The sequence below is a fragment of the Rhineura floridana genome, chromosome 7 (assembly GCF_030035675.1).
Source record: "Rhineura floridana isolate rRhiFlo1 chromosome 7, rRhiFlo1.hap2, whole genome shotgun sequence".
Taxonomy (NCBI): Eukaryota; Metazoa; Chordata; class Lepidosauria; order Squamata; family Rhineuridae; genus Rhineura; species Rhineura floridana.
Window position 1 is genome coordinate 82,217,611 of NC_084486.1, and position 15,822 is coordinate 82,233,432.

Below are 15,822 nucleotides of genomic sequence, written 5' to 3' on the forward strand. Positions count from 1 at the left end.
ACGTTTTCTACAGGATAAAAGGTGCCTTTGTTTTCTCCAGGAGGGCAAAGGAGGAAGGGAACAATTTAGATTGGGGAAAATGGGGTAAGTGATGGGGGGGGGATCATCCTCCTAGCACAGCTACTCTGAACAAAGTGGATCTCCCACATCCTGGCTAGGTTTACCCCTTATATGCATGGGATTACAAATTTTGACTGGCCAAGCCAAAGCCTGTTAGATGCCAGTCCTCACTCTCCCATCAAGCCTCCCCCATTAACCTTTCCCTAGAGCAGCAGGGAGCACGTTAGCATGGGTACCACTGCATGAAGGTGCCCTGAACACTTTTGTGCAGCACGACTTCCTGCCAGACTTCCCCTTGAAAGAGGGGGAGGGGCATGCTGGCTTGGTGCCTAAGCAAACTCTCCTACTTCTGCTTGTCTTTCCTGCTCTTGGCACCTTGGCCACGCTGCCTCCAACAACTTCCAACCTTCCTTTCAGCATTTGGAACTGGTGAGAGGCTGGGATCGCTGTGCAACTGCCAAGGAAAACCTGCCTACCTCTGCAGCTTCAAAGAAGAAAGGAAGACTGGTTGTCACTCATGCCATCACTCTCGTCATGGGCAGCATGGTGACTGAAATATATGAAGTCTGCTCATACGGCATTTCTTCCATTGCCTAGCATGTCAATGCAGGAAAAGAGGAGGTACTTCTTAATATGGAGGTTTGAAGCAATGGCTCCTGGCATGTACTACTCATGTAGATCCTACTACTTCATTTGGCTTAGCAATGATAAGAACATGCATTATAAGAAGAACCCTGCTGGAACAGGCCAGTGGCCCATCTAGTCCAGCATCTGGTTCTCATAGTGGCCAGCCAGATGCAAGCCAGACATTTTCATAAGAGCACTTTCCCCACTTGCAATTCCCAGCAACTGGCTTTCAGAAGCATACTGCCTCCGCTACAGGAAGTAATACATAGCTATCATGGCTAATAGCCATTGATAGCCGCCTTCTCCAAAAATTTGTCTAATCCTCTTTTAAAGCCATCCAAGCAGGTGGCCATCACTACAGCAAATTCCATAGTTTAACTGTCATTATCAGCATAATCTCTCACTGGCTAGTGGCATAACAACTAGCACTTGCAAAAGCACTACAGTTGTTGGTGGAAAGGATCCTAACAGCACCCTAACAGAAGCATTAGCAGCGTAAGTTAGAGGAAGCTAACTGCTTTGATATCCAAAGAAGGGATTCAAGAAATATGGCATTGTGCTTTGCATATTTATTTTGACCACTCACTTCTTACTGAATTGAAATCTATACCAGATGTAGCTCAGAGAAGGTGGATGCATGTGTGAATATGTGTGAGTAGCCCTTTCTGTTTATAATTATACGCACAACAAAATGCTTGTCCATTACAATGTGCATGTGTGCCTGTCTTTTAAGCGTAAAGTTGCAAAATTTCTATCCAGCTGCATATTTTCCAGTTTAGGGTTTTTAATAGCTGAGTCCTTCTCAAAGGTAGACATTCCAGTTTTAGGAGCTCTAGGTTGGGAGGTGGCACAGTTTGGGTGTGGTGTGGGCAGGGATGCAGCTGCGTATGAGGATGTCTGGCCTGCCAGAAGCAGTAGGTTCCAGCTCAGCTGTATAAGCAAAACTCCTGCCCCCCACTTTTTTTCGCAGAGAAGCAGGATGTGAAGTAAATGGGCAAGAATGGAGCAATGTGCAAAGAATACAACAGAGGTACATTGCGGAAAGTGACATATTTTGAGAACTGGGCACGACATTAACTTAGTGGAATTGATGTTAGCTTTGAATATTGTGCATACTAAACTGTGCCACGTTTTGACACCTGTCTGACTCCTTTCTGAGGTAAATCCTGCAGTCCAGATGGCCGCAGTCCAGTGCCTTTCAAAGCAACTTGTTCAGCACTGAGAGCAGTTTTGGAAAATATATTTTGAGATGTGCATTGCTACTGTTTTCAAAGTTTGTGTAAAAACTGGCATGCGTATAGAGAATAACAGCCTGGCTGATATAGACTCATTCAAATCCTGTTTTATTTGTTTTATTTTATTTACTTCATGGCTCATGGGCAGACTTTACCCTGCATGATTATTTTCTTTTCAGAAACCTGCTTCTGGTAGGATAAAAAATGTCAAGTCCTATCTTGCATCCCACCCAGCTGAGGTACTATAGGCCATTCAAAAGTGATGTAAGAGTGCCTCAAATATTTTCTAAACTTATTTAAAATGTGTATGTGTGCTCTAGAATCAAGGTAAAAGCAAATGTAAAATACATACAGGACCGTAATGAAACATATAACAGCAGCATTAAACATGAAAATGGACTGCCTTCAAGTCGATTCTGACTTATGGCAACCCTATGAATAGGGTTTTCATGGTAAGCGGTATTCAGAGGGGGTTTCCCATTGCCTCCCTCTGAGGCTAGTCCTCCCGAGCTGGCTAGGCCCTGCTCAGCTTGCCACAGCTGCACAAGCCAGCCCCTTCCTTGTCTGCAACTGCCAGCTGGGGGGCAACTGGGCTCCTTGGGACTATGCAGCTTGCCCACGGCTGCACAGGTGGCAGGACACGTAACCCCTGAGCCACTCACTGTGGGGGTGATCTTTAGCTGGCCCTTGACACCCAGGAGACACGAGCGGGGATTTGAACTCACAGACTCTGGACTCCTAGCCAGGCTCTCCTCCCCACTGTGCTATACCAGCTGTTGCAGCATTAAACATAGCCCAGATAAAATTAATGTAAAGTAGGAACAGGTTTAGAGGCTTGGTAAAACAGAAGGTCTTTGCCTAGTGCCAAAATGACATGAAGGTAGGCACTGAGTGAGTTTCTCTGAGGAGGGCATTTCATAGCCAGGGCACAGCTGCTGCAAAGGCCCTTTCCCCAGTAGGCATCCATGGCACCTCACCAAATGGGAGTGCCCAGAGAAATGCCTTAGAAGAAGATCTTAAGTTCTGGGCAGATGCATATGACAAAATATCATGTGGCGGTCTTTGGGTGGTACTCAGTGCTAATCCTACTGAGACCTGACCTTTTTAGATTAGCTGACATGACTAAGGCTGCGGTCCAGTACACACTTACCTGGGAGTAAGTCTGATTGAACACAATGGAGCTTACTTCTGAGTAGGCGTGTATTGGATTGCAGCCTAACAGAGGTTCATTAATTTCAAAGGGTCTCTTCTGAGTAGGACCAGCATTGAATACAACCCTTCATATTTATTTTTAAAACACAGTGCTATGTGTTCTTAAATTTGTTCTTGACATAAGTGCTAAGGGGAAAAATGATTTCCAACTGGAAAAACATAAGATCATCACAAACATAGAAACTTAAATAGAAAAGAAAGATTTAGTAAGGAGAAAATGAACAGTGTTCTGTTCATTTTAAAAACTGAGACATGAGCTAGATTTTTCCTTTAACTTTTTTGGATGTTTGGAGGGCACAACTTGCTCTCCTCTTAAAAAAAAAAAAAAAAAAAAAATTCAACAGAGAGCAACGAGCAGTTCTAGATTTGTAATAATTTAAATAAAATTACTATAATGTAAAGGAACAATATATGCACACACAGATCAAACTAGAAATGGCCATGTCCATCCTGGAATTTTATTGGCTAGAGTATCCATGTCATATCTATTAGAAGTACTTTCTTCTCTCATTCATCCCCCTTTTGGCTGGAAAAAATATTTTCATGCCATGAAAGAACTTTGCATAGGATTTCCTGGCAACTGCTTTTCCCTTCATGTTCAAAACTGGAAGAACTCAATCACTTGTAGTTTGTCTTGATACATCTACCTTCTCTATCTTCCTTTGGTCTTCTCTGGCATTAGTATTACTCTCAAATTCTGCCTTGTTGAACTAGTTCCCTATTTCTGTTGGGGCAGCTTTACATAGTTCAACTTAACTAAAGGTATAAATACAGCCATAGCCTTGCAATGCCATACATGTGGCTTGAAGAATCTATACCTCAGTGGAAATTACTGTACGATAAAGATATGCAGCCTAAACTTCAGTTTTTGCAGAAATTGTGCTGTTTGGATTAACCTCCCAAATCCTTATAATCAGGGCTTTTTTTGTGGTGGAACTGAGTTCCAGCACCTCCTTTTTTTGCTGCTGCGTTGCTACTCAGGCAGGGGAGGGAAAGGAACAGCATGGACACAAATTACATCAAGGTAGAATGTATTCAGTTTCCATACTTTAAAAGAACTGCCCAAACTATTCCAATCATAGGCCTGGATTAAGTCTAGCTAGACCAATCATAAGTCTAGACTGAGCTGGACAATCTAGAAACCCTCTGAAAAAGCTTCTTTGGTTGGTAACCATGTGATTCTGCAGACAATACAAAATCCTCTGGCACAGGGAACTGAGCAGACCGTCCTGCTGATTGCAGAGTACACACTGAACACAACTGCCATTCTGACTCTGGCTGTGCTTTGATTCCACTGGATTCCACTGAAGAAGCAACTTCTGCAAAAACTCACATAAGGCCAAATATCAGTAGATTTCTCTCATTCAAAAGTATTTTTCAGACAATCAATAGACCAACAGATATTTCAGTAGATCTATTGAGATTTTAGCAGGCTTGGCAATATAGGAATAGATTCAGGTCACAAACTTACATCTCACTGTACTTCAGTTTGTCTGGAAGCGTCGTGTGCTGTCCCGGCCTACCTAGTTCAGTCTGTTGGGCCTCAACACTCTCTCTGAGTTTGTGCTACTGCAGCTGCTATAAACTGAGAGAAGAAGGGTTTGAGAAGGAAGAGTGAGAAACCTGCAGGCCCTGAAGAAAGAGTTGGGGCCTGTCCTGTGATATTTTTTCTAAACTAAGAGAACTAACAGTGAATCATCGCTGTAAGAACTGCAGAACCAGGACTGAGTTCTGGTGAAGGGCTGAGGAAGAAGACCTTCAAGGGCAGAGGAGAACTGTAACTGTAGCTGCTGGAAGCAGTTTTTTTTTTTTAATTTTTTACTGGCTAGGACAAGCACAAGCCAAGGTTTGTGTCTGACTCTGTACAGAGATATTTTTACTCAAGAACGGAGTGGGGGGAGTGGTTATCTTGGTTTCTTGTGGGTTTTTTACCCATATGTTTGCCCCTCACCCCAGAACCCGCAAATACCCAAATAATAATACCTTATGGTGTCAGGAATTGTCGTCTTTCTTTTGTGAACTAACAGCAGTTAGTACTGAAAGTATTCATTGCAGGCCCTGTTGAGTGCAGTGTAAAATGGACCAGTTTTAAACCACCACTGAGTGATGCTTATCAGGTAATCTTGGTGAAACAGGAGAAGCCCAGGGGTTGAGAGGTATCAGTTTTGGCAGCACAAGTTTAATGAGGCAACAGGAGTAGTCGGACAACTTTCAGGATGATCCATTAGTCCTTTCACTGGTGTGTCACTGAGTTGGGCTTTACGTTGCCGCAAGAGCCACTGGATTGGCTTGTTGGTTAGTGAGCTAAGGCAGATTCATATATTTATTTATTTATTTAATTTCATTTATAAACCGCCCATAGCCAATGGCTCCCTGGGCGGTGTACAACATACAATAATATAATAAATGAACAAAATCACAGATAAAAATACAAATTCATAATAACACTAAATGATATTAGCATAGCTAAAACATTAAAACAGTAAAATACATAGAAATATATTAAAATGCCTGGGAGAATAGGAAGGTTTTAGCCTGGCGCCGAAAGGATAGCAGCGTAGGCGCCAGACGTACCTCCTCGGGGAGACTGTTCCACAATTCGGGGGCCACCACCGAAAAGGCCCTAGATCTTGTCATTACCCTCCGAGCCTCTCGGTGAGACAGTACTCGGAGGAGGGCCTTAGATGTCGAACGAAGTGTACGGGTAGGTTCATAGCGGGAGAGGCGTTCCATCAGATATTGCGGGCCCACACCGTGTAAGGCTTTATAGGTCAATACCAGCACCTTGAATCTGGCCCGGAAACAAATCGGCAAACAGTGCAAACGGGCCAGAACAGGTGTAATATGTGAGGACCGCTTGGTCCTCGTCAGTAGTCTGGCTGCTGCGTTTTGCACTAGCTGCAGCTTCATTGCTAGACAGTAGGTAAGAACTACTGACTCCTATGAAGAAACTGCCACTGATACTGGGAATAAGCAAGGAGCAAAGCATGCTGTGTGTTCATTTGGCACTTTTTTATAGTGTGGGGTGACCAGCTGGAAGTTTGTGCTGTTGGAAAATCTGCTTTTAAAAATCTGTGTTGTTCATAGCATAAGGAACAAGTAGCAAATATCAGTTACCTGATTGCTGTCTCTTGGCTTATCATAGAATCATAAAGTTGGAAAGGGCCTATAAGGCCATTGAGGCAGGAATCCAACGTAAAGCATACCCAACAGGTGACTGTCCAGCTACCTCCTGAAGGTCTGCAGTGTTGGAGAGCCCACCACCTCCCTAGGTAATATAGTAGGGCCCTATGCTCATACGGTGGGTTCCATTCCGAACCCCTGTTGTAAAGCGGAAATCGCTGTAAAGCGAAACCCATTGAGATAATGGGATGCATCGCGTGAAAATGACGTCAAAATGCCACGCGATGGAAAAAACTGCTGTAAAAACGGAACAAGCACCTTAATGCGGGGACTTTCCCTAATTGAAAGCTGCCGCATTAGCGAATCGCTGTAAAGGGAAGCGCTGTAAAGCAGGGCCCTACTGTAAGTTCCATTGTCATACGCTCTAACAGTTAGGAAGTTTTTCCTGATGTTCAGTCGAAATCTGGCTTCCTGCAACTTGAGCCCATTATTCTGTGTCCTGCACTCTGGGACGATCGAGAAGAGATCCCTGCTCTCCCCTGTGTGACAACCTTTCAAATACTTGAAGAGTGCTATCATATCTGCCCTCAGTCTTCTCCAGGCTAAATGTACCCAGTTCTTTCAGTCTCTCCTCATAGGGCTTTGTTTCCAGTCCCCTGATCATCCTTGTTGCCCTCCTCTGAACCCTGTCCAGTTTGTCTGCATCCTTCTTAAAGTGTAGTGTCCAGAACTAGACACAGTACTCAAGATGAGGCCTAACCTCAGTGCCAAATAAAGGGGAACCAATACTTCATGCGATTTGGAAACTATACTTTTGTTAATGCAGCCTAAAATAGCATTTGCTTTTTCGCAGCTACATCACACTGTTGGCTCATGTTCAGCTTGTGATCAACAACAATCCCAAGATCCTTCTTGCATGTAGTATTGCTGAGCCAAGTATCCCCCATCTTATAACTGTGGGTTAGGTTTCTTTTTCCTAGGTGTAGAACTTTGCACTTATCCCTGTTAAATTTTATTTTGCTGTTTTCAGTCCAATGCTCCAGTCTGTCAAGATCACTTTGAATTTTGTTTCTGTCTTCCAAAGTATTAGCTATCCCTCCCAATTTTGTATCTGCAAATTTGATAAGCATTCCCTACACCTCCTCATCCAAGTCATTAATAAAAATGTTGAAGAGCACTGGGCCCAGGACCGAGCCCTGCGGTACCCCGTTTGTTTCTTCCCCCACAGTTTGAGAAGGAGACAATTCATTTGTCTTTGAGTACAATTCTGTAGCCAACTGTGGATCTACCTGATAGTTCCATCCTGCCTACATTTAGCTAGCTTGCTAATCAGAATATCTTGGGGCACTTTGTCAAAAGCTTTGCTGAAGTTGAGATATATTATGGCCACAATATTCCAACAGTCTACCGGGGCGGTTACCAGATCAAAAAACGAGATCAGATTAGTCTGGCAGGATTTGTTCTTGATAAATCCATGTTGGCTTTTAGTAATCACTGCATTGTTTTTAAGGTGCTTACAGATTGACTGCTTTATAATCTACTCCATAATTCCCAGGGATTGATGTCAGGCTCACTGGTCTGTAGTTTTCAGGTTCCTCCTTTTTGCCCTTTTTGAAGGTTGGGACACCATTAGCCCTCCTCCAATTGTCCAGCACTTCACCCATCCTCCACAATATCACAAAGATAATAGACAGTGGTTCTGAGAGTTCTTCCTTCAATACCCTAGGATGCAGTTCATCGGGCCCTGGAGATCTGAACTCGTTCAAAGTGATTAGGTATTCCTTGACTATTTGTCTTTCAGTCTGAAGCTGCAATCCTGCCCCTTCAACTTCATGTTTTCCAGGAGGGTCATAGACCCTCTTTTGGGAGAAGACTGAGCCAAAGTAGGAATTGAGCACTTCTGCCTTTTCTTTGTAATCTGCTATCATTTTGCCATCCTCACTGTGTAGCTGTACCATCATTTCTTTTCTCTGTCTTTTACTACGGATGTACCTGAAGAAAGCTTTTTTTGCTTTTGGCATCTGTTGCTAATCTTAGCTCATTCATTCTCAGCTTTAGCCTTCCTTATGCCATCCCTGCAATTCTGTGCTACCTGTCTGTGCTCTTCCTTTGTGGCCTGGCCTTTTCCTTCCACTTCCTGTATGTGTCTTTTTTTTTGTTTTCAGGTCATCTCTAAGCTTTCTGTGAAGCCACATTGGCTTCTTCTGATGTCTTCCCCCTTTTTTCCTGATGGAATTGTTTACCATTGTGCCCTTAGAATTTCCTCTTTTAGAAACTCCCACCCATCTTGGATCCTTTTCTCATTAGGTTCGCTTGCCACAGAACCTTGCTTACCGTTGTTCTGAGTTTATTAAAATCGGCTTTCCTGAAGTCCAGGGTATGCTTATTGCTACCCTCAGCTTTTGGTTCCTTTAAAATCAAGAACTCTAGTATAGCTTGGTCACTTTCCCCCAGAGTTCCTGTAACTGCCAGTTCATCCACCAAGTCATCTCTGTTGTTTAGAATCAAGTCAAGGATAGCCAATCCTCTAGTTGCTTCTTCTACTTTCTGTAGGAGAAAGTTATCTCCAACACAAGCCAGGAATTTCTTGGAGGGGCCATGTTTGGCAGAATTTGTCTCGCAACAGATATCACAGTAATTGAAGTCCTCCATTACAGTACATCATGCCTCCTCAAAGCATTGGCGATTTTACCACTGGTCTCCCAAGTCCTAGGCCACTTAATATCCCTCTACCTTATTCCACATTGTGGGGGGGAAATGTAAAAGTGAATAAGCTGGGGGAGGGGAATCATCTTTTTTCCCATAGGTCTGGAAATTTATGGGGTCCATTGTTAACAGTCCCGTGTGACACCTTTAAGACTAGCCAATTCAGGCTGCAATCCTGTACACACTTATCAGAAGCATTCCACCTGGACTTCAGTTGGGCTCACTTCTGAGTTATTTACAGTTATTGTGGCATGAACTTACACTAGGAATTGTGACAAGGTAATTGGGTCTTAAATATTAAAAAATGCAGTGTTTAAGTGGCCACTATTTCTTTGCAGAGGAAGTAGAGAACTAGAATGGGAGTGGGGGGGGGCACACCTTTTCTCCCAGTAGAGAAGCAACTGTGACAGCAGGGACACCTTCTAAACACATTTCAGTTTACTTAGTAAGACACTTTTCAGTTTACTTAGGTGCTCAGTATTTGTACAAGTGCAGTGCTTAAGTGTCCATGGTATCTTTGCAAGTGAGAAAGAGGGGAGAAAATGAAGACAGCTGACTACGCCCCTTTGACCTCTTTGCCCATAGAAACCCCACCCCATCCAATGACAATCAGCCAACACGGAAGGGGGTGCAAAAAGCAGGGAGGGATGGTAGAGGCATCGGATTATCAGGATATGAGTTCTGGCACCTCATTTTTTTTTTTTTACAAGAAAGCACTGGTTATAACACAATTGACGGAATATGCACCTTGCTAGTCCAAACAAGCACAATGTTTCCATCTCTGGTGGGTAGGGCAGGTGAAAGCCCATGCAAAAGGCAGAAAATGGTTGCAGACAAGTATAATTTGAGACTTCCATTATATTAGTTCCAACACTCCTGCTGCTTACTTACAGCAGCCTTTGCCAGCCTGGTGCCCTCCAGATATTTTGGATAACAATCCTCACCAGCCCTAGCCAAAATGTGCTGGCTAGGGTTGATGGGAACAGTAGTCCAGAACATCTGGAGGGCACCAGGTTGACAATGACTGTTTTATGGCATACTAGATGCTCTGCACTAGGCCCCATGAAGCATTCTGTTACCAAGGTGTCTGCCCAAAGGAGTAAGGCTAAATTAAGTGAAGTTACCTGATCAAAGACATCTTTCTTGATTGGGTCTTTTAATTAATTAATTTTATTAATTGCTAATTATATTTATTTATTTATTTATTTATTTTTATACTTTTATACCGCCCCATAGCCGAAGCTCCCTGGGCGGTTTACAGTAACTAAAAACATATACAATTTAAAAATACATCTTTTAAAAAATAACTCAAAACACAATTTAAAATTTTAAAACAATATAAAACACATGCTAAAATGCCTGGGAGAAGTCTTGACCTGGCGCCGAAAAGATAACAGTGTTGGTGCCAGGCGCACCTCGTCAGGGAGATCATTCCATAATTTGGGGGCCACCACTGAGAAGGCCCTCTCCCTTGTTGCCACCCTCTGAGCTTCCCTTGGAGTAGGCACCCGGAGGAGGGCCTTTGATGTTGAACGTAGTGTACGGGTGGGTTCGTATCGGGAGAGGCGTTCCATCAGGTATTGAGGTACCAAGCCGTGTAAGGCTTTATAGGTCAAAACCAGCACCTTGAATCGAGCTCGGAAACATACAGGCATCCAGTGCAAGCGGGCCAGAATCTGCATTAAATCTGCATAAATTTGCACATGACTAAAACAATAGTCTTGAGGAAAGAACGTGTTTTTAGATGATGCATGCACGTGTTGCGGCAGACACCATTTTAGAAGAGTGTGTGGGAGTGAAAGGGGAAAGCCAGCCCTCTGCAGATTTTATAAACACTTTTATGAAAAACCATAAACACTGCTGTTTTTTTAACATGTTGCCAAATTAATTAGGGATGCCCCTCCATCAGTTCATCCAGCTGATTAATAACCGAAAGGTTGCAGCTCTGCTTCTGGGATGGTGTAATGTTCTCTGTTTAATGAAGAGCAGGTCAGAGGAATTGAACATGAAGTAGTTTCAGCACAGAACTATGTACAACAGGTCTTTCCTTCAGTTACTTTCTTGGTCTGGCTTCTAGCCCACTCTCTTGCTTGGACTTGACTTCCTAAACTGGATATGGGAGGTGCCCTCAAGGATATAGTCACACATACTGCAGATGGGCTCTCCTTCTGCCCTTGTTCTTTGATTCAGACTCTTAACTGGAAAACTGCTGGACTCAGCTTTTCTTCTTGGAATGATATTGTTGCTTCTTAACAGAACATATAGACGTGGAGAGAGTCTGCTTCTCTGTGTGAGGCTTTGGAGTCATGATGCATCATTCCCATGGTGCTGCAAATTAGCCTGTTAATGGCAGAGGGAGCCTGTCATTTGGCTATTGTACAAAGCCAGCTTTTGTTGCCCTCATGGTTACTAACCAAGCAAGTATTTGTGCTTACCACAGACATGTCTCAAATGAGTATCATGTGGGCTAATTGCCTTGTATGTGATGCATCTGCCATGGAAACGCATGTCATGGCTCTTCTGTCTCGCAAATAATTTGTGCTTTTTCTGGAAGGAAGAGGGTGAGTGATCTTTAACTCAATATTGGGGCACCCAAGGTACACCTCTGCACAGTACCTCTTTGGTGATGAACATAAATTGCACGTTTTGCCCAAACTCCCATAATGTTTTATCGGCATTTGGAATTTAGTGATGAAAGTGGGTCAAACGTTTTGGTGAGTTTCTCTACCTGTCTATTCCTGCTCCCTTTATTCCCTGTCTCTGTTTAAATGTCTGAGGCAGAAACATTGAGGGGTATCCAACTGACTTGTTCCATCCGCTCAAGGACTTACACTTGCTCAACAGAACTTCCTCTGCCCCCATGGTCCCGCTAAATCTGTTCCAGGGGTTGGAGGGTCTACATGAGGGGAGGGGAGGGGGGGAAGTTCCATTGGACATGCATAAATCCTTTCACTGATGAAATGAGATAATTAAATAGAGCCCCTGGCTCTCCTTTTGGTAACTGCATGCAATGTTTTGACCCAAACAAACCATGAGCTGCAGATTTGTTCTTGGTGTATTGCTCATGGTTTGTCTGAGGTAGCACAAATCCAGGTTCACATGTAACACCACACCAAACCATGGCTTAGCTCCAGGTAGTGCTACAGGAACAGGATCAGAAGAGGGGCAAAGCAGCCACAATTTTTGCTGTAGGTGCCCACATTTTCATACTTAAGTCATAGTTTGTCTTAGTGTCGCATGTGGACTGGGCTATTCTTATGAATGAACTTATGAAACAGAACGTTTTACATAGAAAAATAAAGCATTGGGAAATTGTCCATGTTGGAAAATGTTCTGCCATGCATAACTTCCTGGAACTACCCCCCCACCCCCCGGACACCTGCATGATGTCACTTTTTCTTCAAATCCCTCCTTGACACCCACATTTTCCATGAACCCTATGGAACAATTTAGTACCTATGCCGTACTGTAACTAATCCTGACTACAAGTAATTTAAATTGATGCATATTGTTCCCCTTTACCCCTGCCTCCATCCCCATTCTGTGTTGTCTCTTCTGTGTCAAAATTTATCTTATAAGCTCCTCTTGGCAGGAGCCTGCTGTCTTGCAGTTTGTAAAGCACCTTGGGCGCTGATGGCACTATAGAAATAATCATAGTCTCTGGTCCAGTAGCACCATGTCCAGTTCTTGCACAAGGGATGGGATTTAGATTTCCCTCAGCGAGGAAGAGCTAGGTCGCTGTTACAAAGTGCATTAGAGCTGTTTGGAAGTATATATTTGGGAAATACAATGTTGGAATAGAATATCCACAGAGATTTTTAAAGAAAATATCTATACTATGCTTCTCTTTCTTTTTTAAAAAAATAAAAGCCCAAAACATGGTAGATAACTAATTGTGACATAGTTTTCCATATTTTTGTGCCAGATGCACTCCTGTTGAGGCAAATGTTATGGCCTTAGACTCTTCAGTTCATGTGGACTAGTTCCCAAACTCTTCCCCATCACTGCAGTCACTTATGCGTCTGTTATGATTCTCTCTCTCTCTCTCTCTCTCTCTCTCTCTCTCTCTCTCTGATTTATCAATACCTTCAGTGTCTATGACAAGAACTTCAAATTATTTTTCTGCCTGCATATAGATTAAACAAATTACAGAAGGAATACCTTTTAAATGTTTAAATTCTGAAAGCTGTAACTTCTGGCATAGTCTAGAAGACATTGGTTTCCTGACTTTCAGTATAGTGACCAAATAAAATAAAACTGGAATTAACACAGTTGGGACAAATTCAGCTGTAAATGGTTGGAAACATGAGGTTATTAAGGTATGATTACTTGTCATGTGCTATGTTAGTCTCTTTACACTTTAGAAAAATATTAGACTTGGTGGCTTTATAGTTTCTTATGGGCACTGTTTATCATCATTTTTTCATTAGCCATTCAATTCTTGGTGTTAAATATCTTTTTCATCTTCTAACAGAGTATGTGAAAGACATTGTTGACAGAGATCTGTAGCAATTATGTTGTTGGCTCTGTAGTTGCTGTTTGAATGGAGATAGATGCCTGAGTGCTCAGCCCTTTTTTTCTGTGATTTTAATTGTAAGCGGCTGTGAATACCTATTGTCTGAGCATGCAGGCTATAAATGTCTAAATATTTTTTTCTCCAGCAACCCTTGTTTGCCTTGCTGAGTCAACATTTTAATTTGTGTCCTTTTCTTTGTTGGTGCAAATTAAATGATCGGCCTTGTATTAGTTGCAAGGAGATGGTGTGATTGCTAATGTGGTGGCTGCACTGCCAGTGATTGGGAGCTGGATTGTTGGTGCTGAATTGTTTTATCCTACAATCATACTGGAACATACTTAAGTACAAGGCAAATGCAGTTCTTGCATCCTTTCCAGAGGCTTCTGGTTGACCACTGTGAGAACAGGATGCTGGACTAGATGGGCCACTGGCCTGATCCAGCAGGCTCTTCTTATATTCTGTCAATTCCATATGTAACTAAATGTAAATGTACTGCCTTCAAGTCGATTCCGACTTAGGGCAGCCCTATAAATAGGGTTTTCATGAGGCTGAGAAGCAGTGACTGGCCCAAGGTCAACCCGTGAGCTTCATGGCTGTGTGGGGATTTGAACACTGGTCTCCCAGGTCGTAGTCCAACACCTTAACCACTACACCACACTAGCTCTCTAAGCAGGCACAATTCCTCCTGATTCCTGCCACATTGGAGCTGCATCTCTCAAGTAGCGCAAACAACTTAAAGACTTTGTGAAGTTGTCTGGGAAGGATGAGGAAATCTATGAGTTCTTGTTTACTTTTATACTTAGCTCTAATTTTCTCCTTATTTATTTATTTTAGTAATTGGTGAATGTCCAAGTGGGGAAGCCTTTAGTCCAGGAATGCATTTTGTCACCTGGCTTTCTGACATGTTTTTTCTTCCTCCTGTTCCTGTTTTGACAACTTCCGGTTCCAAGGCATGATCCAAGGGTACATGATGCAGCAAAGCAGATCTGGATCTGGTCAATGCCCTAATGGTAGACTGCCTAGGAACCTCATGTATGCCACCTTGAATTCCATGATGAAAGAAAGTTGGGATATACATGCATAAATACATGCTGGTAAGGAGAAAATGGAATGGCAAGTGGTTATATAAAGTTACTCCTGGAAACAGGACATCCAGGCACACAGAGATATTGCTTCATCCCTGTATTTGTTTCAGTCCATAAAATGATTTGGGCAGAATCTCTTGCCTGCTGCCCAAAACAACAAAAATGGCAAGAATGACTCATGTGACAAATTGGTAATTGAACAAATGTTTCACCAGAGTGACTGGGTTGGTTCCAGGAGCAACTGATTTGGTTAGAGTGAAAATATTTTTGCCTTATTGAACAAGAGAAAATCAATTAAAGCCTGGCAGTGATTCTGCAATGTAGCCTAATGCATTGTTTGTGTGCAGAAGGTATCCAACCCATTTTTAGTCCTATTGAAATGCTACAAAAAATTCTGTATGAGAATTTTGTGGGATCTGCTGGTCCTGAGTCTTACAAATGGTCCCATTGCACATCTGGCTGGCAGAAGGAAGGCATGGCAAAAATTGTGTGTGAGGCTCACTTTGACCAGGATTGTTAATGCATAAGATATTTTTTCATAGGCATTATTCTTTTAAAGAGTACCTAAAAGTCATAGTCATGAGACAATGTGATAAAATCAGGGGGGCCCTTTTTAAGCTTCTGAATGAAATCAGAGTGATATTCAGAACACAATAGTAGCGCAAGCACAATAAACAAATTTTTAAAAGCAGTATGTTATTTTAATGCTTGTATTTGATGCGTATAAAATCTCATGAGTGAGGAGATTTCCAATTTAGATTTGGCTGTGCACTAAGATCCTCTTCAGCACAGCATCCTTTTAAATATTAATTTAGAATAAGATGTTAGATTTTAGATTAAACTGATAGAATGTATGCAGTTTTGACCAGGTGTTTTTTTAAGGAGAAAACATGGATTAATCAAGCATACAAGATTGCTTCTGTTTGCCTTGTACAGGAAATGTCCTTGAACTGTTCAACACTATGTAGGTCCTATTGTTTTCTGAAAGAACAAATGCTTGACCCTGTCTCCATTTGGATTGCCAGGCATTTATGCTCTGGTAGAGGTGGAGCCACTTTGAACTGCACACAGGAAAGACGTCAGGATTTCCATGAAAATTATTTACTTCTAGTGGTTGAAAGAGAGATCCTTTCCAAATGTTCTCAGTATGCATGCTGGAAAAGGTAGCCAATGTCAGGCATGTGACTGACCCCTCTAACACTGAGCTAACAAAAGCAGAATACCCTTTCCTAGTATTTATGACCGGAGACAGCATTTT

At 42.6% G+C, this 15,822-nt stretch overlaps 1 protein-coding gene across 4 annotated transcripts in view; it reads left to right on the forward strand.

Moving 5' to 3' along the window:
• Window positions 1-15,822, forward strand: part of ITPRIP (inositol 1,4,5-trisphosphate receptor interacting protein) — a 40,696-nt gene that overhangs the window by 4,050 nt on the left and 20,824 nt on the right. The window contains exon 2 of one of the 4 annotated variants that reach the window (XM_061636067.1): window positions 478-681. The exons of 2 other annotated variants lie outside the window; for them this stretch is intronic. In XM_061636067.1, coding sequence (XP_061492051.1) covers window positions 620-681 — 62 coding nt within the window. In that variant the 5' untranslated portion in view covers window positions 478-619. Of the gene's footprint in view, window positions 1-477; window positions 682-14,471; window positions 14,574-15,822 lie in introns of those variants that run through there. One more of the 4 variants, XM_061636069.1, reaches the window with a different exon arrangement.